This window comes from Triturus cristatus, chromosome 10 (genome assembly GCF_964204655.1).
Source record: "Triturus cristatus chromosome 10, aTriCri1.1, whole genome shotgun sequence".
Classification (NCBI taxonomy): domain Eukaryota; kingdom Metazoa; phylum Chordata; class Amphibia; order Caudata; family Salamandridae; genus Triturus; species Triturus cristatus.
Window position 1 is genome coordinate 1,037,091,025 of NC_140593.1, and position 22,135 is coordinate 1,037,113,159.

At 45.6% G+C, this 22,135-nt stretch overlaps 1 protein-coding gene across 1 annotated transcript in view; it reads left to right on the forward strand.

Moving 5' to 3' along the window:
* UQCRC2 (ubiquinol-cytochrome c reductase core protein 2) overlaps positions 1–21,647 on the forward strand; it is a 104,775-nt gene extending 83,128 nt beyond the window's left edge. The window contains exons 12-14 of the mRNA XM_085629116.1: positions 6,981–7,057; positions 11,135–11,288; positions 21,362–21,647. Coding sequence (XP_085485242.1) covers positions 6,981–7,057; positions 11,135–11,288; positions 21,362–21,445 — 315 coding nt within the window. The 3' untranslated portion in view covers positions 21,446–21,647. The remainder of the gene's footprint in view (positions 1–6,980; positions 7,058–11,134; positions 11,289–21,361) is intronic.
* The last annotated feature ends 488 nt before the right edge of the window (positions 21,648–22,135 follow it).

Sequence of the window (22,135 nt, forward strand, 5' to 3'; positions counted from 1 at the left end):
TCCTCTTTTTAGCAGCTGCAGGGCAGGTCTTCTTTCTTCTAGCTCTTCTTCGGAATCTGGACTCTGGGGAAGGAAGGTTCAGAGTGTCCCGAAGTACTAGATTTAGGGGCGTTACAGGTAGGTGAAGGGTGGGGACCAATGGGTCCCTGTCCTGGGGTGGGTACACCCCCTAGCCTGCCTCTCTCCTGTGGGAGGGGGGCAGTAGCCTAGTCCTGGTAGGGCTTCCCATCTCCAAGATGGCGAGAGCCCGGGGATGTGCTTCACCTCGCCTCCCCCACCTGAGGGGTGGGGTTGGCAGGCTGGCACATCCCCTGTCCTTATTTGGGGTTTCCGGCCAAGCTTCCTGCCAGAATGGGGGGTTGCAGTGTCCTGGGGAAGCTCACAGAGCCGGCATGCCTTTGAAGCTTCCCCCTGCCCATCCTGGGGGAGGAGATTTAGCACCTCGCCCAGGATGTGCATTGTTGCAGGCCCAGGAGAGCAGGGGCTCTCCTACCCAGGGGTCCAGCAACATGTCTGCTGTGTGGCAGCCTAGGCAGCCTCAGAACAGACGTGGATTGTAGGTTAGGTTTTAGGGGGCATCTCTAATATGCCCTCTGGGGTGCTTGGTACATTAAATCCCACACTGGCATCAGTGTGGGTTTAATGTGCTGAGAAGTTTGATACCAAACTTCTCAGTCTTCAGTGCTGCCTTTATGGTGCTGTGGAGTTCGTGTTTGACGAGCTCTCAGCACCATGTACTCTTAAATGGCAGCACTGCACTTACAGTGCCCAGGAATGGACCTGGGTACTGTAGGGGCACAGGGCTCCTGCTCCTTTGCCCACACCATTGGCATAGGGCACCCAGCTAGAGGGGTGGCTGATGTATGCCATGGCAGTGTAGGTGATGGGCATGGCACACAGGGATGTGTGCCATGTCGACTTTGTTTTGTCTTGCACCCAGACACCCAGCCTGCAAGGGCAGTGTGTGTGTGTGTGTGTGTGTGTGTGTGTGTGTGTGTGTGTGTGTGTGTGTGTGTGTGTGTGTAAGGGTACATGGCCTCCAAGGGTGGCACAATGAGTGCTGCAGCCCTTAGAGGCTTTCCCTGGTCACAAGGCCCTGGGTACCTAGGGTACCATTTACCAGGGGCTGACATGTGGCCAGGGTTTGCCAATTTGTGTTTTGTGTTTTTAGGGAAGGAACATAGGCCCTGGGCACCTGATTGGCAGGAGTCCAGGGTACACTCCAAGTACATTCAGCAATTCAGCAAAAAGTGGGGGCATACCATGCAAGAAAGATGGCACTTTCCCACACAGGCCCGCTCGGATCAGTACTCCAGGCATGTGACTATGCCCATGAGGTTATCCAGCTTTGATTTTGCTTATTGCTATCAGCAGTAGCATTTCTACATTTTTTTTCAAGTAATGTAGCCTTGCATGATAAGTATTGTTATGTACAGCTTTGGATGCATTGTTCTGCAGTAATTTCCATGGCCATAGTTTCAAAACCTGGGGAGCCTATTTGTTCTACTTCTGTGTCGCAGGAACTATGCTGGAATTGTCATTGGTGTTTGTTTGAGACCTTCCGGACTGGGTGACCTTTTGAACTTATTCAGCCAGTAACTATTGCAGAGAGGAGGCATGCATGGCTAAGAATCTCGGGATTCAAACCGGAAGTGCAGAACAACATCCTGGGCACCCCCTTCAATGGAGAGACACTGTTCGGAGCAACAGTGGATGACAAGCTCACCCAGCTGAAAAAAGAAAACGAGACGGCGAGGTCCATGGGGGCCCTACAGCTGAGGGGAATGAGGCGAGGAAATCCCTCGAGAAGACCCTACGGTAGGGGAGGAAGCCAGCAGGGGACGTCGCACCAGGCGTTCCAACAAAGTCAGCAGGGTGAAGGTCACGGACAAGGTCAACAGAAGCAAAACTGGCAATATCAACCTCGGGGCCAGTCCTTTCGCGGGAGAGGGAACGGACGTGGCCAAAGGAGGAGAGGGGGCGAACAGCCCTCGGCAAAGTGACTCAGCACGCAAGAAGACGCCTACCCTCGTCAGGACCCCAAGGGTGAGGCGCAAAAAAGTGTCATCAGGGGGAAGAGAAAATTCAAGAGCCTACGAGCATACGACACCAGTAGGCGGAAGACTGAGGTTCTACCTTCAGGAGTGGCGGCGTATAACCACAGACAAGTGGATACGGAACGTTGTGCAGTACGGGTACTGCGTAGATTTGGAAAAAAGACCTCCAAACAGGAAACCAAGGAGAAGACTGAGATCGGCCCAAGAACTGGCAATACTCAGAGAAGAAACGCGGAAACTCCTGCAAAAGGGAGCCATAGAGACAGTGCCGTTCAGAGAACGCAACAAAGGGGTCTACTCAAACTACTTCGTGGTTCCGAAGGTAGACGGAGACCTCAGACCCATACTAGACCTCCGTTACCTAAACAAGTTCATCAGAACGCAAAGGTTCAAAATGACTTCACTGCAGGAGGTTCTGCCACAGATAAGGGAAGGGGACTTCATGGTCACCGTGGACCTCAAGGATGCCTATCTTCACATCCCAATAAACAGAAGGCACAAGGGCCTTCTAAGATTCAACATCGAACAAGAACACTACCAGTTCACGACCCTGGCCTTCGGATTAAAATCAGCACCAAGGGTCTTTACAAAATGCCTGTCGGCGGTAGCGGCGCACCTACGAAGGCAGGGAATACATGTCTACCCCTACTTGGACGACTGGCTGGTCAAGGCAAACTCACGCGGAAAGTGCGAGAGGCACGCAAAACGCGTAACAGACACCCTCACAAAACTGGGATTCTCGATCCACTGGGGAAAATCATCGATGGAACCAGAGCAGGTGAAGATTTTCCTGGGGGCAAAGATCAACTCCCGCAACAGTACAGTAGTGCCCAGCGAGAGGAGGACAGAGGCTCTACTGAAGGAGGCGAAGCTCTACCAGAAGGGGCGAGCTCTGACAGTGAGGGCTGTGAGCAAGATGATGGGGATGATGGCGTCCTGTATCCAGCTGGTGCCGAATGTACGCCTGCACATGAGACCATTCCAGGAATGGCTACAACAACAATGGTCACAAGCAAACGGAAGCTGGGAGGATCTAGTGGTTGTTACGCACGCAGTGCAGGAGGAGATAACTTGGTGGAACAGAGGCAACATAACAGCAGGGAGAAGCCTGACACCACCAATCCCAACAGTGACCATTACCACGGACGCATCGCAGAAGGGATGGGGAGCGCACATGGACTACCTCAGAGTGAGGGGTCTATGGGCCCCAGCAGATGCGGTCCGCCATATCAACTACCTCGAGTTGAAAACAATCCTGCTAGCCCTGAAGGCATTCCAGAGGCACCTGTTCAACAAGAGGGTGTTGGTCCAAACAGACAACACCACGGCGATGTTCTACATCAACAAACAAGGGGGGACTCAGTCGTTCCCGCTCTCATCCCTAGCTCAGGAGATTTGGAGATGGGCCATACCTCTCAGGATAGATCTACTGGCAATTCACCTACCGGGGAAGGACAATGTGGAGGCAGACTGGCTAAGCAGGCAGACCTCAGCATCACACGAGTGGGAGCTCAATGGCCAGGAAACGGAGAAACTCTTCCGGAGATGGGGGACTCCCACAATAGACCTTTTTGCAACACGCCACAATGCAAAATGCCAAAGCTTCGCGTCCAGGCAACCAGATCAGCAATCCAAGGGAAATGCCCTATGGATAAGCTGGTCGAGGACATTTGCCTACGCCTTTCCACCGATACCCCTGTTGCACAGAGTGCTCGACAAGTGCAGAACCAGCAACATGACCCTGATCCTGGTGGCTCCGCAGTGGGCGAGGCAGACATGGTTCTCACAAATTCAAGAAATGGCACAAGGCGACCCATACAGGTTCGAGAGGAGGAAGGACCTGCTCTCAATGCAAAACGGAGAGGTCCTACACCCAGAGCCAGAGACCCTCAACCTGGCGGCATGGCTCCTGAAGACATAGAGTTCGCGCACCTAAGATTGCCGCCGAGCACGATGCGAGTGCTACGGGAGGCGAGGAAACCAACTACACGAAAATGCTACAGCGCAAAATGGAAGAGGTTCACTGTGTGGTGCCGGAAAAAGGGCCTGCAAAACAGAATGACAAGAGACTCAACAGTACTGAGGTACCTCACACACCTTCTAAAGAGTAACCTCTGCTCGAGCTCACTAAGGGTACACCTAGCGGCCATCGTGGCCTACACCAGAGGTGAAAAAGGTGGGAGTTTCTTCAGCTCGCAGGTGGTGAGGAGATTCATGGAAGGAGCCAAAAGGATGGCCCCCCCGAAAAGGTTGCCGCCGCCGGCATGGAATCTGAATGTGGTCCTGACGGAGCTCATGAAGGCACCGTTTGAACCCATTCACAAGGCCACACTGCAGATGTTGACTATGAAAACAGCCTTTCTGGTGGCCATAACCTCACTACGCAGGGTGAGCGAGCTTCAAGCACTAACGCTGCAGGAACCCTACATTCAGATTCACAAAGATAGAATAGTCCTGAGAACGGACCCACACTTCATGCCCAAGGTGGTGTCGGCGTTCCACATAAATCAGGCTATCCAGATACCAAGTTTCTTCCAAAACCCGACTACAAACGCAGAAAAGGCACTGCACACCCTCGATGCCAGAAGAGCGGTGATGCACTACATTGAGAGAACCAAGGAACTCAGGAAGTCGAAACAGCTGTTTGTGTCCTTTGCTACTAGCTTCATGGGTAGACCAGTGACTAAGGGCACCATCGCAAGGTGGATTGCCCTCACTATTCAATTCTGCCACAAACAGGCTGGACAGGAGCTAGCGGAGGGGCCGCAGGCTCACTCCACAAGGAAGAAAGGGGCCACCGTGGCCTTCCTGGCGAACACGCCCATCCAGGACATATGCCTCGCGGCAACTTGGGCATCTGTGCACACGTTCACGAAACACTACTGCGTGGACATTCAGATGAACAAGGAAGCACAGGTTGGACAGAAGGTGCTTCAGCACATTTTCAACGACCAACGCTCATCTACCACCCAGCCGCCACAGAACTAGGAAAACCGCTACAAAATCGATGCACAGCATAGTGAATCCAGAAAGATTCACGCTGCAAAACGAATAGTTTCTTACCTGTCGGTGTAGTTTTGCAGCTTGAAGATCTTTCTGGATTCACTAGCGAACCCACCCACCTCCGCCAGGAAGATGAGGCTGGAGGAAGAGGGGGTAAAATGGAAAAGATCAAAGAAATACAAACATACAGATAAAGGAACAAGAAGGATTAATCAATCGCCTAGGGTTAAAAAAAAAAAAAAAAAAAAAAAAAAAGAGGAAAGGAAAAAAGAACCCGAAGATGGCGCCCCAAAGGTGGGACTTCCGCAGGAAGCACGACGACGTCACGGGAGGTGCACCAAATGGTGTACGTCGACGCCCACCTGGGCTACAAAAAAAAAAAAAAAAACCAAAGAAAAGACTACGAATCCGGACCCAACCACAAGATCGCGGAATAATGCACAGCATAGTGAATCCAGAAAGATCTTCAAGCTGCAAAACTACACCGACAGGTAAGAAACTATTCGATTTTCAATTTGCAAGTCTTCCTCACTTAACTACCTGTATCCCTGGACGTCTTATCATAGTGGAGAGCTACCTTTTTGTTTTTCCATGTCCTCCTCAAAACAGGGCTACGTTGTTCTACTGAATTTTTAAATCAAGTAATGCACTTTAGCAGGACCTACATAACACATCTGTACAAATGAGAGCACAGAGTTTGATCCCTTTGAGGTCTCTACTTATTCAGCCTCTATTAGAATTCTCACAGTCCTTCATCGTCTGCAAATCCATGTTTTCATGCAAGATTACTCCTCTGGACTCCATGAGGCTAGGGTTTGGTTGTCCTTGTTGAACAATTAATTGAAGGGAGCTACTGAGCATGGAGGGACACAGCTTCATGTTCCATGATGTCTTTTCCCTTTAAAGGGTATCCACTACTGATTTTTCATGGTCGGGAGGTTTTAGTCAGACTTGCTGCCTATGGGAAACTAGAGGTTAGGCATATACCTGGGCCACAATGCTATAGATGGAGCTCACTGTGAAATCACTAGCGATCCCTCAGAAAACACATTGCTACACAAACAAAATACTATGTAGAGTAATTCGGGTAATCCGACTCAGGCAGTCACACTAAACTCATTTAAGGGCTCCTATTACCTCTCCGCTCAGGTACACTGCGCAGTAAACATTGATACTTGGGAAGATGTGTGGAGACCCTTAGAATAACCATGGCTCAGTATTAAAAAAATAATGTGATTTAAGTTTCAAAAAAGGAATCCATCAATCACAATTCATTGTTAATAAATGTGGTAGGAAATGTAACATCAGTCTTGCTCCATGACGATTAACTATTTTAGTTGTTCACTAGGCTATCCTGGATAAAGCTGACTGCTTCCTCAGCTAGTAACCTGGTTAGACATATATTGACTATGAGGTCCCTGATAGCTGGTTTCCTGTCAATCTGGAGGAGTGCTATGGTCCATAGGCCCAATACCAACCGATCTCACCAGTTTCCCTCAGGAAGCTTGAGCCTCCAGTAGTTGGAGCCTCAGTGGATGGGTTTGTCGTTTAACATTGACCATGTCTAGTTCATGACAGTTGGGAATGATGATATTCAACGTTATTATAGGGTGATCATATTTGTTCTTATGGTACCGTTTGAGCAAAGCTTGTAAGTATTATCACATACAGTATGATCCATTTTAATAACATTCTGCCACATTAGATGAGATACCGGATCAGTATTTAAGTTGACGGTTCTCAGCCTTAACAGAATTATTTTATACTCCCTTGAGTAGTATTTGGTAGCCTCCTTTTGAGCATGGTCTGCCAATGGTGAAAAACTGACCCACTTCGTTAATAATCATGTAAATGTTTATAGTCTGCCACAGCCGTACCCATGTAATGTGTTTCTAAAAACTATGTTACAAACTATTTTAGGTAATCAAGGCTGCAGTGAGCCAAGTGGAGTCAGTTGCCCAGGGTAAACTCACTGAAGCTGAAGTTACAAGAGCAAAGTAAGTTGAGTACATGGTTACAAATGTAATTGGTCAACAAGTAATTTAAATATGGTCCTTTTGGCTTGTGTTGAATGCTACTTTTTATTTTGAAATATATTAAATAACTTTAACTTAAAATTTGAATGTAATCTTGCCCGGGAAGTTAATTGAACAATTCCTTATAAGAAATGTATGTATGTGTTTTTATATTGCTTTGAAATGTTAAACACAATCTCTAATTTAGCAGAAGCTTGAAAATATTGGGCTAGATAACTTGTGGGAAATTAGTTTTGCTTTATTTGGCTAGCATGGGAGAAGAATGAAAACAAAAAGGAGTAATTTATTACTTTTCACTAGTAGCACAGGTTGAAATTTTACATTAATTGAAACGTTTGGGATTTAATACCCACCATTCATTTATGTGTGACAGTCTTTGGACCTGACCTTGCAAAATATGCACCAAATGTTGGGAAATGGGGTAGTCTGCACCGGATAGGGGGAGCCTGGTGACTCCTCCTCCAATTTCAGTGAATTTGCATATGTATTTACTACTTTTTCATTAGTTACTTTTAAAATGTGCATGACTTAATTTAAAAAAGACTATTCTATTTATAATATTTGGCTTTTTGAAATAATTCCAATTAATATAGTACCCTTTAACATTGCAAAGTAAAAACAACTAATATCACTTTAAAAAGTAACCCGCTGGGAATGAGTGTTGAATGTAATATATGTTTGTATTCTTCATTGATAGTTGCATGGTCTGCAAATGTGATCTATTTAGGACAGTTGGTGGCCTCAATTGAAGCACTGGTGCCGACAAAGAGTGCTGAGGCAACAAATGATGGACGGAATGCTGAATTAATCAAACATTCACTCCCCAGTCGAGAGATCTGGGTTAAATCCATTGTTCTTTTGCTCACTACGCCACCCCAGTTTGGACCAAGTTAGTCTTGACCCTGCTCCTCATGGGAACTGCCCCCCCCCGAACGGCCAGGCCTCTCCTGGACCTGAAACCAGCATCTCGGGACTGGTTTGGGGGGTGGTAACACCCCTTATCAGCCAGGCTAGCTGGAATCCAGTGGCACAGCGAGCAAGGGACCCACGTCTGGGCATTCCCATCCCACTTAGGGCGAAAACTGCTGCAGCAACAAATGATGGAAGGAAGGATGCAATAAAAAACTTTGTATTGTAGTGCAGCATTTCTGAAGTGCTTTCTTAACGCTTGTTGAGATCCCAAAGCAATTTGCAAACAAAGTATAAATGGTTAATCCTTGACATGAGTTTCGTGAGATGCTGGTAATTCGACTGATGTGTCTGCCTTCTCTTTGACTCTCACCAAGTGAATTAGTCTGGAAATTTATCTGAAATTAATACAAATGGTGGCACTTTTTTGTTGTTTTTTGGGATTTTTTTTAAAATTAGCTTCACTGTTTAGGGCTTACCACAGTTTAACGAAGATGATGTATCATGCTGAAAAATATTTGTAATCCCTTCTGTATTCTACTGCGCTTGTATGGATGCTCACTCTTTGAGGTTTTTTGGGGGGGGATTTTTATATCGTGCAAAATTGACCCGCCGGTATCTGAGCGCTTTACATGCGCACCAGTAGTTACACAAGGACACATTCATTTTTAGGGCTCGCCCCTAGCGATGCAGTGCGCAGCACTGCTCGCGCAGGCGAGAGCCCTTTTGTGGAGGGTTCCAAAACAAACCCTGGAATCGCACACGCAAGTGTGTGTGCGCGATTCCTTTTGGTCCACGGTATTGGCGTTTGCTGTAGTCTTTTTTAGACAGCCCGCAATAGGCGGGTGCGTTGCTCCGCCCATGGCCTATTGGTGTCTGCTACCCGCACGCCGACATCTGTTTTCAATTATCGTGCCCAGACACGGGTGCGATAATTGAAAACAGATCGCTCGCTGTGGCGCACGAACCACTCGCGGGAGGCAGCCAGAGAGGTCACTTGTGACGTGGGGGGAAGGGTCACAGAACTTGTTAGTAGTGCCCGTTTACTAGTGGGAAAGGTGATCAAAGCCATCAGTGACAGTTGGAAGCGGGTGACAAGAGAAATTGTATGCAAATTTCAGAACATCGCCATGGAAGGCACTGTAATTTAAAATTGGGCATTGTTTCATATAAAGCATTTCCATGCCTCTGATTTACATTGAAGGAGATTTAAAAACAGGAAAGGCTTATCCAACAATAGAAATAACCAATATTAATTTGCTCGCTGGTGGTTTCTACCGCTAGTGTAGCTTCCCTCCCAGAATTGCATGGGAGGCAGTGCCAACATGCAGCATATGTTGACTAAGAGAGCTGGCTCTGGGATTGGTCTGAACGCTACTGTAAGTCAGACTGTTAACTATATGGAGGGACTTCTCATGGGCATAGTGGATACCATGGCCACTTAGAGTTCACCCAGCGGGTTTCTAATGGTAGATGTCTCTCTGCAGGTACATTTGCTGTTATCCAGTTACTTCAGTACCCCCACACCCTACCTAACCCACACCAATAGCAAACGTCTAGCTTCACACACTCGCAAACACTAAACATTTTTAAAATCTGTGGAAACTTTTCTACTTCTAAACAGCTACTCACCTATAGTAGCATCATTTTTGTTTGCCCTATGTACAAGGGTTTATTGTACCTTAAAATCATAGCAACTTCTAGAAATACAACCCAACAAGATGCACCCAGCTGAGTTTGAAAGATCCCACAAAATGAGGGCTACAAGTACTGATGCAATCAACGGAATGTCACCGTTTTTAAAACGAGCATTTGCAATGCAATAGGTCTCGCCTTTGCGCGAGTTTGAGCTATTTTTATTGTAAATGACATTGCCTATTATTTATGTTTTGGTTTTTGAAACATAAATAAAAGCCACTGTCATTTACAAAGCCACTAGGTCAAGCTTGCGTAAATGCGAGACCTATTGCATTGTAAATGCTTGTTGTTGGGTACGGGGAGATTAAGTGATTTTGTCCAGAATCACTGGATGTTGAGCTTCATTGCCGAGACTCGAACCCGGTTCCCTAGTGTCAAGGTACACCGCTCCAGCCGTGAGGCCACATCCTCTCCCCATGTTGCATATACAAGTGAAGTGACTGCATAGTTTGGCCACATCCTCTCCCCAACTCTCCTACTCTGGCTGTAGGCAGTCAACACTATCTGAGCAGGTTGTGCCTCATCGTTGGCTATATGCATTGTATGCCTCTATTGTATTTAAAGTACATTTTTCCTCCTCTGTTTAAGTGCAGGCTATAGGCTTTCCTGGGCAGTGCCAGAGGGTCCCCTTTCATTAGGTTGATCAATTTCTGACAGAGTGGTTGCTCTTCCACATGGGTGTTTGCATGTATCCACTTTGTCTGCCAAGGATAGACTGGCGTATGCTCTAAAATCGATTGTTATGCATTACTAAAGGCATCTTGTGCCGTCCTAAACAAGAAAATTGCCATAGACCAAGAATCAATATAGGTTTTAGGGGTTGAAGTGTATTCCCTCCCCAATACTGGATTTATGTTTTAGGACATATTTCCAAACTTAAAAGGATTCACCCATTACCTTACATGCTAATTTTCTTTTATTCAACATAGGATCTTTAATAGATTGAAGTGCTTGAATCCTTCATCATTAGACTGAGAGTCCTGGCACTTTTCAACATGACGTTTAAAACCTTTATTAACATGCCCATAGGCAAACAGGAACATTTATTTTACGATACAGCTACTGCATTGAAAATAGACCAAATGTAAGCTAATGAAGGTAAATTGGTGAGCACTCCTACTGCCAACCATAGCCTAATTCTACCCCCATCGTGCTGTTGCTCACATACCACTTTTTCTTTCTCTGCCCTTATTGCCCCCTTCTCTGTAAATGCGTCCTTCTTTCCTCCTTTCAGTTAGTGTCCCTCTGCTTTTCTGGCTGTTTTATCTTCTCCATCTCACAACTTTTACCCGCTCCACTTTCACAGTCTGGAGTACTGAATTCTGTGTAGTTTTCTTGTAAGGTGGGTTGAAATTAACATTTTAATGTTTCTCTGAACTGTGCAAGATAATTATATATTTGTTCATTACCCTCATCTTCATTTCTCTATAGAAACCAACTGAAAGCTCGATACCTGATGTTAGCTGAGTCATCAGACGGACTACTTGACGAAATTGGCTCACAGGCATTGGCATCTGGTACTTATGTGACCCCAACTGCAGGAGTTCAAAGTATAGACTCTGTATCAACAGCGGACATTGTAAATGTGAGTAATACATTTAATCCAAAGGTATTGCCACTGTTATTTTATAAGTTTAATATCTAATCGGAAAACTTTGATTAAAAAAAAAATACATTGCCTTCAAGGAGGAGAATGACCTATTGCAAGTTCAACTTTTAAAGGAGAGGTGTTAAGTGTTACGCAGGTAGGCAGTGCACTGTGGTTACGGCAGGGTAATGATGGGGGCTATTTATGGACAATATGACCGGAATCTGCATTTCATGGACGGGACATAACTGACTCCACTGACAAGACGATATCTTGGCTTAGTTGGAACTTGAGGGGACTCAATAATCCGGCAAAGTGCGCCAAGTGCTTTCCTATCTTGACCGTCCTCGTATCCGAATTGCTCTCCTACAGGAGACACATCTTACTATGCAGGCGGTATCTAATGTTGCTACCAGATGGGCGGGGGTACGACTTGCTGCCTCTTACTTCTCCTACGCCCGGGGGTAATGATTTTGATTAAAAAAAGGCACCCCCTTTATACCACTCTCCGTAGAGGAGGATGATGGTGGGTGATACCCAATAGTGCAGGGGACATTGTACGGTAGGTCTCTGGTGTTAATGTATACGGTCCTAACATTGACGACCCTGCCTTCTATGACAACCTATGGGGGGAACTCTATAAACTGCCCCCGTCCACTGTTATATGTGGGGGCGATTTCAATGTGACGCTGGACCCCACAATGGACAGAGTGTCTACAACGGACAGGCCCCCTAAGAAGGCAGCAACTGCGCTAAGGGACGGTATGCAGACGCTGGGGCTTGTGGATGTCTGGCGTTTGCATCATCCTTGTAAAAGGGAGGGTACCTGTTACTCCTATGCCTGTCCTGCCTGGTCCCGTATAGATTTCTGGTTGCTGACCCAGGACGCAAATGACTGGATAGTACATATTGAACATTTACCTAGAACACTCTTGGTTCATTCACCTGTGCATCTCTGTGTGGCCCTGCTGGGTCACCCCCACCCCTCCTTCCTTTCCAATGGCGGCTTCAGCCCTCCTACTTGCTGGACCTGGTATTCTGTATGGTTGTTCGGGAGGCCATTACTGATTGCTTCACGCAGAATAAAGGGTCGGTTGACACAGTGGGGACACTATGGGAGGCCTTCAAGGTGACCATACGTGGGGTCTGTATTGGTCTCCAGGCAGGAGTTCTTCGGTTACTCAGGGGCACTATGTCTGCACTGGAGCGTGAGTTGAAGGGGTTGGAACAGCGATATGACAGCGCACCTGACCCTTCTGTTCTTGCACTCATTAAAGAGAAAGTTGCAGAATATAACGAAGTGGCAGACCAAGAGATAGGCTGTGGCATTATACATGCATTTGCACATTGGAATTATCATGTTTCATCTATTCAATCAAATGGACAATAAAACCTATAAGGAAAATGATGAAAGTGGATTAAAACTGATTACTTTTTGACTGTTGGATGAAAAAATCATCATAAATGTGGTGGTTGCATCCCGGGACTGATGTACACAATATCAGCAAGCTTAACATGTATAGACCAAGAGATACGTCACATGTCTCTGAGAAGCAAGGCCAGATACTATGGGAAGGGTGGCAGGCCTGGTAGAGCACTAGTTGCCCGTATTATGGAACCCCGGGGTGGATCATGCATGATTAGTTCGATCACAGTTGACGGCGTCACCCATCACGATACCTCCAATATCCTGCATGTATTCGCCGATTTTTATAAAGACATGTATGCTCATCGCCCGGCTGCGGATGAAGCTGAGCTGTAGCAATATCTGGATGATATCGCACTAGTAGGCTCTCTCAGGGGCAGCAGGAATTTTTAATGCACCCTATCACCCTAGGTGAAATACAAGATGCTATTGCAGCTCTCCCTAATGGTAAATCAGCTGGCACTGACGGTCTGCCAGCGGAGTTTTATAAAACCTATGTCGACATTCTTGCCCCTTGCTTGCTCCAGGTCTATGAGGAGGCCTATGAGACTCCATGCCTCCCACCAACGTTAATCGAAGCACTGGTGGTCACGCTTCTCAAACCGAAAAAACCGTCTGACAGGTGTGACTCCTACCGACCACTGTCCTTAATTAATACAGATGTTAACATTTTTGCTAAAGTCCTGGTGACCAGACTGCAGCTGCTTCTTCCGGTCATGGTCTTGCCGGATCAATCTGGTTTTGTGCCCACTCATTCCACCTCCCATAATCTTAGGATGCTCTTCGCGGTTATGCACGTCCTGGAGCCTACGTTGCCTGCGGTGGCAGTACTCCTTGATGCCACTAAGGCCTTTGACTCCGTCTCCTGGTCCTACATGCTTGCGATTTTACATCGTATGGGGATGCCCTTTGTCTTCACCAACTGGATAAAACTGCTTTACACTTGCCCTACAGGGCGAGTGAGGGTTAATGGTGATTTATCTAAATCAATCCCTATTCATCGCGGCACGCGACAGGGCTGCCCGCTCTCTCCATTACTCTTTACAGTTATTCTTAAACCTCTGGCATGTATCTTGCGGCAGCGTTATTCCGATGCGGCATTGCGGTTCTTCCAGCGCCCTCTGGCATTCTCCATGTACGTAGACGACATGGTGCAGTATGTGCGTGAGCCTGCCCTCCATTTGCCTCCCCTCCGGGAATACGTTCGCTTTGAGTGGTTCTCTGGGCTAGGTATAAATTGGTCTAAGTCCATGGTATTGCCCCTTACGGATTGTACGTCTCCCATTGACCTAGATTTCCCTTGGTATGGTGTACGGATACAGTGAAATACTTGGGTGTGTGGTTGCACCGTGATCCCCGGGAGGTGATGCGAGCCAACTATGGAACAGCTATTGCGCGCCTCGAGGAGCAGGTCATCCGCTGGATTAAGTTGCCCCTCTCCTTTGCTGACCGTTTAGCGTTAATAAAAATGGTAATACTCCCCCCGCTTTCTGTATCTATTTTTAAATATTCCGATACATCTGTCACGTCACTTTTTTTTATTCCCTTCGATCATTGTTAATTACATTAGCATGGGGGGTAAAAAAGCCTCGTCTCAAGTGGGAAACTCTTACGCTCCCTGGTTTTGCGGCACCTGATTTCCAGTTATACTATTTGTGCGCACAAGCCCACTTTGCGTACTATTGGCAACATGACCCTGCTTATATTCACCATGTGGCGGTCGAGGCTGGAGTAGTGCACCCCGTACCACTCAAGGCCATGATTGTTAATACTCACATTGTGTTCGAAAAGGGGGAGTTTGATACAGTTCAGACCACGGTTAAAGCATGGCAGGAGTTGGGTAGGTGGGCGCAGAAACTGCCACTTTATGCACCCAGTATGCCTCTACTTCATCATACAGGTCTCTCGGTTGCCACTGAGGTGTGTGCTGTGCGGAGCCTCAGAGACATGAACCTAGTGACCATGAGGGATGTGTACCCTGGAGGCCAGTTCATTGCCTCAGCATCCTTGGTTGCTGAGGGTCCTGTCACTGCTATGCACCTCTTCATTTATACCAGATTGTGGTCGGCCATGTGTGTGCTGTACTCGCAATTCCCTGCTGAACTGCCTACGCTAGAGGCACTGCAATTTTTATACACTACTCCCTCTAGGGTGAAACTGGTCACTAGATTATATCGGATATCGCAGAGGGAGGCAACTGCCTCCGGTGTAGCGGCATTGCATAAATGGAATGCAGTTTTGCCACGCGTTGGCGGAGGACGAGTGGGCGGGTTGTTGCCGCCTGACTGGGCACTTAACAGCTGACGGGAATCTGCGAATGGTTCACTTTAAATATATAAATCAGCTGTATTATACACCTGCCCAATTGTGCAAATATGGTCTGCAAGACTCTGCTGCCTGTAGACGCTGTGGAGCTCCTGACGCTGATTTTTATTCGTTGGGATGGGTTTGCCCCAGGTGTTGGGAAGATGTTGTACAGATTATGCGCCTGATAGTTCGGCTTCCTTTGGATTGTACCCCTCAATTATGTGTCCTCGGTCTTGTTGCCGGTGTCAAGGCCTCCTGCAGAAGATTTGTGGCTATTGCGTTGCTGATGGCCAAACGGAGGGTTTCCATGTGTTGGGAGAGTAGGCTGGCCCCCACTACCAAATTATGGTTGCAGGACTTCACCTACTGTCGAGATCAGCTAGTCTGTTATGCTGAGGTGTTGCCTGCACCATCAAGGCCACGGGACATTTGGTTGCCCCTCACAACCTACTTGCTGTCTGTGCCTGCTATATAATCTCCTGTGTTTTCGGATAATGTGATGGACATGTGTACTATATGACTGTGTTGCACTGTACTCCCTTGTCCATATCCCTCGCCCTTATGTTCCGAATGAAATGCCCTTTTTCTGATTGTATGTGTAACCCTGACCTGCCCCCAACGGATTCTTTACCATTGTGTATTGTATAGATACCGACCTTTATGCCATGTACTGTGTTTCCTTGTGATGTTTGTTTTTTCTTTTTGAGAAACGATCAATAAAATAAAAAAGAGTTACGCAGGTAGCTTCTTCCCATCCCTCAAAATTGTATTGCACCTTTCTTCGTGGTTCCTTTTTTTGACTGATTGGATAGGAAAGGAAAATTAAGCATTTGTTGTGTATCTGGACTTGAACTTTAGGAGGACGGCTCAAATGTGTTTTTGAGAAATGCTTTCTTTCTCCCAGTATGGTTTGGTGTATGTCACTGTATACTTGTGGCAAGCCTAGCAATGTGTCATCTAGTATGTTACGAAATAATTTTTTGCGGCACCGCCTACATATACACTATGTTTCTTGAGATTTTATTGGCAGTTTGCAAGGGTTCAGCATAGAATCCGAGTCAGTCTGTTTTAAGCGGGTTGCAGCATTGCCATCAGTGTGGACTAGTGTTTCTTCGGCTGGAGATGAAGCATCCGTATGAGGTTTAGCACCGGGGTCTTTGCCCAAGCTTTCAGATTAGTCTGCTTCTCAGAATGGTTTTATAGGGTAAAACCACATTATCCAATATACAGTTCCTTGGTACTGCATCACATTTTCTGAGATGTGCTTAGTAGTACGGTGCACGTTTGCCAGTAATTCTAATTGTTCATAAATCATCAAATGTTCCTCCTACTTAAGTATAAAAGTGTTTGCAAGATGTTGAAAATTAAAAGGATGCATACAGTTTGTATTGAGATGCTGTTGGTGCACTTTGTATTGTCCCAAGTTAAAAACATTGATCTTTGTCCGATGAGAAATGTCAACAGACTATTGTTCTTTCCATTGGTACAGTAAGTTAGATCTATACAGTTCCTTAACAATTCTGATGGGCAAACAGATTTACAGGCAACCTTCATAGTCCAAATAAATTTAGAAAAATGTCTTCTCCACTTCCACCACTCACAAGATGAACACATGTGTTGGTGTGTAAGGTAAGATAACTTAATCACTTACCTTGTGTATCAGGGTTCATTTAATAAGCTTTTTACCTTTCCTGTATTTAGTTTGTGATTTTGTGAGTAGGGCAACTAAAGTCATTCCCATAATATAGACTTAATCGTAGGCAAAGTGATGGAGGAGCTGGTCTGCCGAGCCAGGTAAACAGACTTAAGTTTCTCAGCTATTAAATTTGAAAAATCTGATGGGCCTATTGTTTTATGGGAAATGCCTTGCCTTCCCCTGATGAGATGGTGGCTCTTAAGCCCGGAATTTGAGTTCACTGCATTTGTCGTAGTTGTTGCACCCATTTAGTCAACAATCAAATTTTTATTGCGTGCAGAGGGCACAGATGCATGTCTTATGATTTGTTCATATCCTCAGCAGGCAGTTTGGGTGCTTGCTCAAGATACTTAAGAAAATGATCTTTTTGTAACCTATCTGCCTCTTTCAGAAGAAAGTAAGCAGTCCAATGGAATTACTTCAGAGGGTCACTTTTATTGCAGTGTCTGTACCTATATTGGGACTTAAGCAGTGACATGCATTCACGCTCTGTATGTTGTGAGGTTCCCAAGCCATTTCTCTGATAAACTGATGACACAGTGGAGTCAAAGCTTCTTGGTCTGGCACATGCCTGCAACTCTCACTAGGAATATGTTGTGTGTGATCAGTTATGTCCTTCTGTACTTGAACAGAGTACTTGTGTTTTGTCCACACAAACAACATTGATAATCAATCAGTCCGGGTTTGGTAAAGCGCAGCTACCCACCAGTTAGGGTCTCAGGGCGGGGGGGAGGGGAGAGGGTGGGTGGTATTTGGGGCGCGGCTCCGTTTGTGTAATCTGAATAGTCAGGTTGTGAGGTTTTTCCTCAGCTGGCGCAGTGTAGGGCTTTGCCTGATGTGGAGGGGGAGGACGTTTCTGGTCTTGGCTGTGAGGTAGGAGTACCACCTTCCACCCGCTGTGGTCCTGAAGATGTGTGGGACGGTGGCCAGGGCGAGGTCGGCTGATCTGAGGATACTCTCGGGGACGTGGAAGGAGAGATGGTTTTGAGGTATTTTGGTCCGATGTTGTGAAGGGCCTTGTATGCGTGCGTGAGCAGCTTGAATGTTCTTTCAACAGGGAGACAGTTGAGATCACGGAGGTGTTGGGTGATGTGGTTTCGTCGGGGGGGGGCAAGAATCAGAATGGCTGCGGCGTTCTTGACAGTTTAGAGCTTGCAAAGGAGTTTTTTGTTGATTCGGGCATAGAGGGCGGTTCCGTAGTCCAGTCTGCTGGTGATGTTGGCGTGCGTGACCGTCTTTCTGGATTCGAGGGGATTCATTTGAATGTTTTTCGGAGTATGTGGAGGGTGTTAAAGCAAGCCGAGGATATGGCGTTGATCTGGCGGTTCATATTGAGCAATGAGTCCATTATGATGCTGAGCTTGCGTACCTGCTCTGTCGGGGTGGATAGGTTTCCGAGGGTGGGGGCCACCAGGTGTAGTCCCAAACTGAGGGGTTGTGGCCAAGAATGAGGACTTCTGTTTTCTGAGTTGAATGTAAGGCAGCTAGGTTGTGACGGCTGTCCTCCCTTCTTTGAAGTTGTGCCTGGTGATATTGGGTTCCTTGGCGAGGGAGAGGATGAGCTGTGTCATCTGCGTAGGAGACTATGTTGAGCCCGTGATTTCTGAAAATGGTTGTGATGAAGTTTGCTAGTTGGGTGTTGATGGCCTTTTCGATGACCTTAGCTGTGAACGGAAGCAGAGAGACTGGCCTAAAGTTCTTGAGGTCCGTCTGGTCTGTGTAGGGTTTCTTCCGCAAGGGGTTGACTTCGGCGTGCTTCCAGTCGTCTGGGTATGTGGTGATTTCGAGGGAGCAGTTGATAGTCCGGCGTAGCTCGGTTGCGATTGCTGTAGTGGCCCTGTGAAAGATGTGTGGCGGCCAGGGTTTCGAGGGTACTCTGGAGTGGATGCTCTTTATGGTCTTTAAGATATCTTCTGTCGTGAGCGGGGTCCAAGTGGGTAGGGTCTGTTGGGTGGCAAAGCTGGGGGTGGGGGCTGAGGCGTTGCAGAGGTCTTTGTTGTCGAAGTTGTTATATTGTGTCTTGATCCTGAGGTGAAAGAAGGAGCTAAGTCTGTTGCAGAGGTCTTGGGAGGGTAGGATATTAGTTGTTTCGATAAGTTTCTTTATATTGAAAATGAAGCTGGGGTTTGTAGGTGTTCACACAGCAAAGAACTTGTTTGGCAGCACTTAGCTTCACAAATTCCTGATTCCTCTGGCAGAAGAAAAAAATTCTTCTTTACAGAAAGACAGTGATCTGTCAAAATTTAGAGCCACCAAATGTATCCTCTTCACTTGTTGTTTCTGTGTTAGTTATTTAAGTCGGTGATAAATTCAACTTTTTCTGAAGCTCCTATGTTAAACCAGATACGAAAATTCCACTGCCCTTGAATATGAATGTAAATGAAGCATTCTGATCAGTATTTCATTTGTTTGGGATTTTAAAATGGCAATGTAGAACACGGGCACCCTGTGAAATAGTGATCCATCATCCAATGGGGTTAACTTCTTCTTTGGCCCTTCAAAGCTACTGGTGTGTGAATAGATAAATCTGCTACAACATTATAGCTGAAAGGTAACATCTTAAATACATTCATTGTTAATTTCAGACTGAAAATTAACATGGAGTGCAGGGTTGTCAGTTGACTAAGACCTGAATATGTATGTGGACGGTAGCAGTTTTGCGAAACTAGTACTAGATAGTTTTAGCAGCCTTTGACTCGCCTTTCAGTCTAAAGGGCCAAACACAGAGACATTTTGCTTATTAAATGCATCATTCTTCTTGCTAGCAAGCGTTTCCAACTACCCTATGAGTTGCATTGTTTTCAGTCTATTTAGTGGAAGCGGGAAACCATCTTCAGGAGGTTTACACCTCTTAAAGCAACATGATCTGCATTAAAGCAAATGCTTACTCTAACCATGAGCTAAAGTGAGTTGTGTAAATATTCTACATTACGTTATTTTTTTTGTTTTCGTAGGAAAACATTTTTGGCATGAAAAAAGTAACTTAAAATTTTTTTTCATTCACCTTACTATCAGCCAGTACTTGCACACCTTTCTTGATGAGCTGGGTCTTAACTTTAATAAGGCTCCCATGTCATTCCAAAGGTTGAATCACATGGTGGTCTTTAGTTTTGAACATTGCGGCCCTTGTTTAATGTCGCTGGTTGTATGTGTATCACTCTTAGATGTCATTGTGGTTCTTATTCAGTGTCGCTCACGTGTCACTACTGTCAGTGTGTCGCTGCTTCTGTATGCCGTTGTCCTCCCATCGCACTGCTTGTGTGTGCTTTTGTGATCCTTGTACAGTGGCAGTGGTGTTGTATGTGCCACTGTAGCCTTACATCTTTAAGTGCCACTGAGGACCTTACACAGTTTTGCTCATTATGTCACTGTCTGTCAATTGTTTTGTATGCCATAGTTATCTTCTTTAAACAATACCTTTCGAGAAACAATCCAGTCTTCCGACTACAAGTACTGCCATATTTACTAAATATTTTTGAAACTATGCCACAGTTAATTTGCAGTAGCATTGTAAAAAGAAAATGTGGGTCTGCTCTGGTTTTTAATCTGTGTACACATAGTAACACCCTGTGGTTCTGCAGGCTTATGGTGCTCACTTTTAGTATACTAAGCCTTGGCAAGCCCAGAAGGCATGGATTTAACTTTTCAACAGGTAGCATAGGTGGATGCCTGTGATTTGCTTGTGTTGCCACATTAAAACCCGACCTATTTTTGCATATGTCCCACACTTTGTGTCCCTCTATGTATGCTGTGCTTACACTCCAATTCCCCCTGAGAAGCCCAGTGTCGACTGAAAAAGCAGACCTGGGTAGCCCCTCCAACACCTTTCTGAACTCATGGGAAGCACCAATTATTTGCCGTGCAGCCAGTTCAAAGTTGTATTTTCAATGTAAACAAAGGTTTCCTCCAGTTACTCTCATGGAAGAATGCAATATTCTAAGGCCTTAATGAACTATTTGATGTCTTTTGCAGCACATACAGAATTTAGGAGCTGTTGTAAATCAGCGGTTTTGGACAAATCATGCCTGGTTTGTTTTCCTAATTTCACTGGATTCAAATTCAGAAGTGACTAAATTCAAGTCGCTATTTAGTATGTACATGGTTATAGCCCGGTCTTCCCTGGACAGGTCCTTGGCATCTGCTGTATTTCTGGTTGTGCCGCCGTTTGATGAAGTAGATCATGAAGGTTTTACAGTCTATGTAGCTTCTATGGCGGTCTTCCACTACCTGCGACTAGGCGCTAATCATTTAAAGTTGTGGAAAATGATGAATTGTTTTTTTAGCCACTATTCATTGTTAAATTCAGCTATGTACCTTTGACAGTAGTACGATATCCCCACCCCATATGGTGAAAGAAAGCCAAACCAAAAATATTGCATAATTCCATAAATAATGAATGCAAGGAGAGCACATCTTCTAGCTAAGTAACTGCAATGTAACTCAACTGTAATGAGGGGCTGAGTGATCAGGCAAATCTTTTTAAATCAGTTGTGCTAATCAAAGTTTGTTGCTTCCCAAAGTATTGATTGGAAGAAGTGTGTTGACAATGCTTGTAATGTACACGTTTCATTCTAATTGGACTGAAGGTTATAAATGTAACATAGTTTCCTTTATTTAATAAAATTTACCTTTATTTTTCAGGTTGCAAAAAAGTTTGTCGCTGGAAAGAAATCTATGGCAGCTAGCGGAAATCTGTTGAACACCCCTTTTGTGGATGATTTATAGGGTTCACATTAATGCATTCAAATTCTTGAACTAAGAGTTATAATAAGAATAAAGGAACATTTATGATGTCCAGACGTGGTATATTTGAAAGTATTTATGAATATGGATATTTCATAATATTCAGCCATATGCATAAATTCTGATTTTGTTGATACGCAGCACACACACATGTATATTAAATAAATGTTTCTATTCCATCGTTTCTATTTGTAATGGCTTTTTGCCGAAAATGTGTATTAAGTGCATGTCCTACTGTTTTTTTTTTCTGTGACAAATGTATAACAAAATGATCCATGGGGACCAACAACACTGCTCCTGCAGGTTACCATTTGCAGAGGAGAGGTACACGGACTTCCCACTTGCTCATTAGGATCCACATGATGTGAGGGACCCACAGAATGTTGATGGAAGACATCACAGTGAAATCTTTCTGTCAGGGATTCCGTCCACGTCAAGGCATTTTACATTATCAAAGACCATTAAAGTAACCCGCTCGAAAACCATGATGGAAGGTCTGTTCACCAAATATAGTTTACAAAAAGAGTTTGGAGACTGGATCGTCTCATCTGTAGTATGTCTGAAGCCCCAGGTGAGTCTCCAGAAGGACGCAGTATGTGCAGCTCATAAACATTTGCTGAGCATGCCATCTGTCCGCGAATATGTATCTTCACCACTTCCTGGAGAATGAAG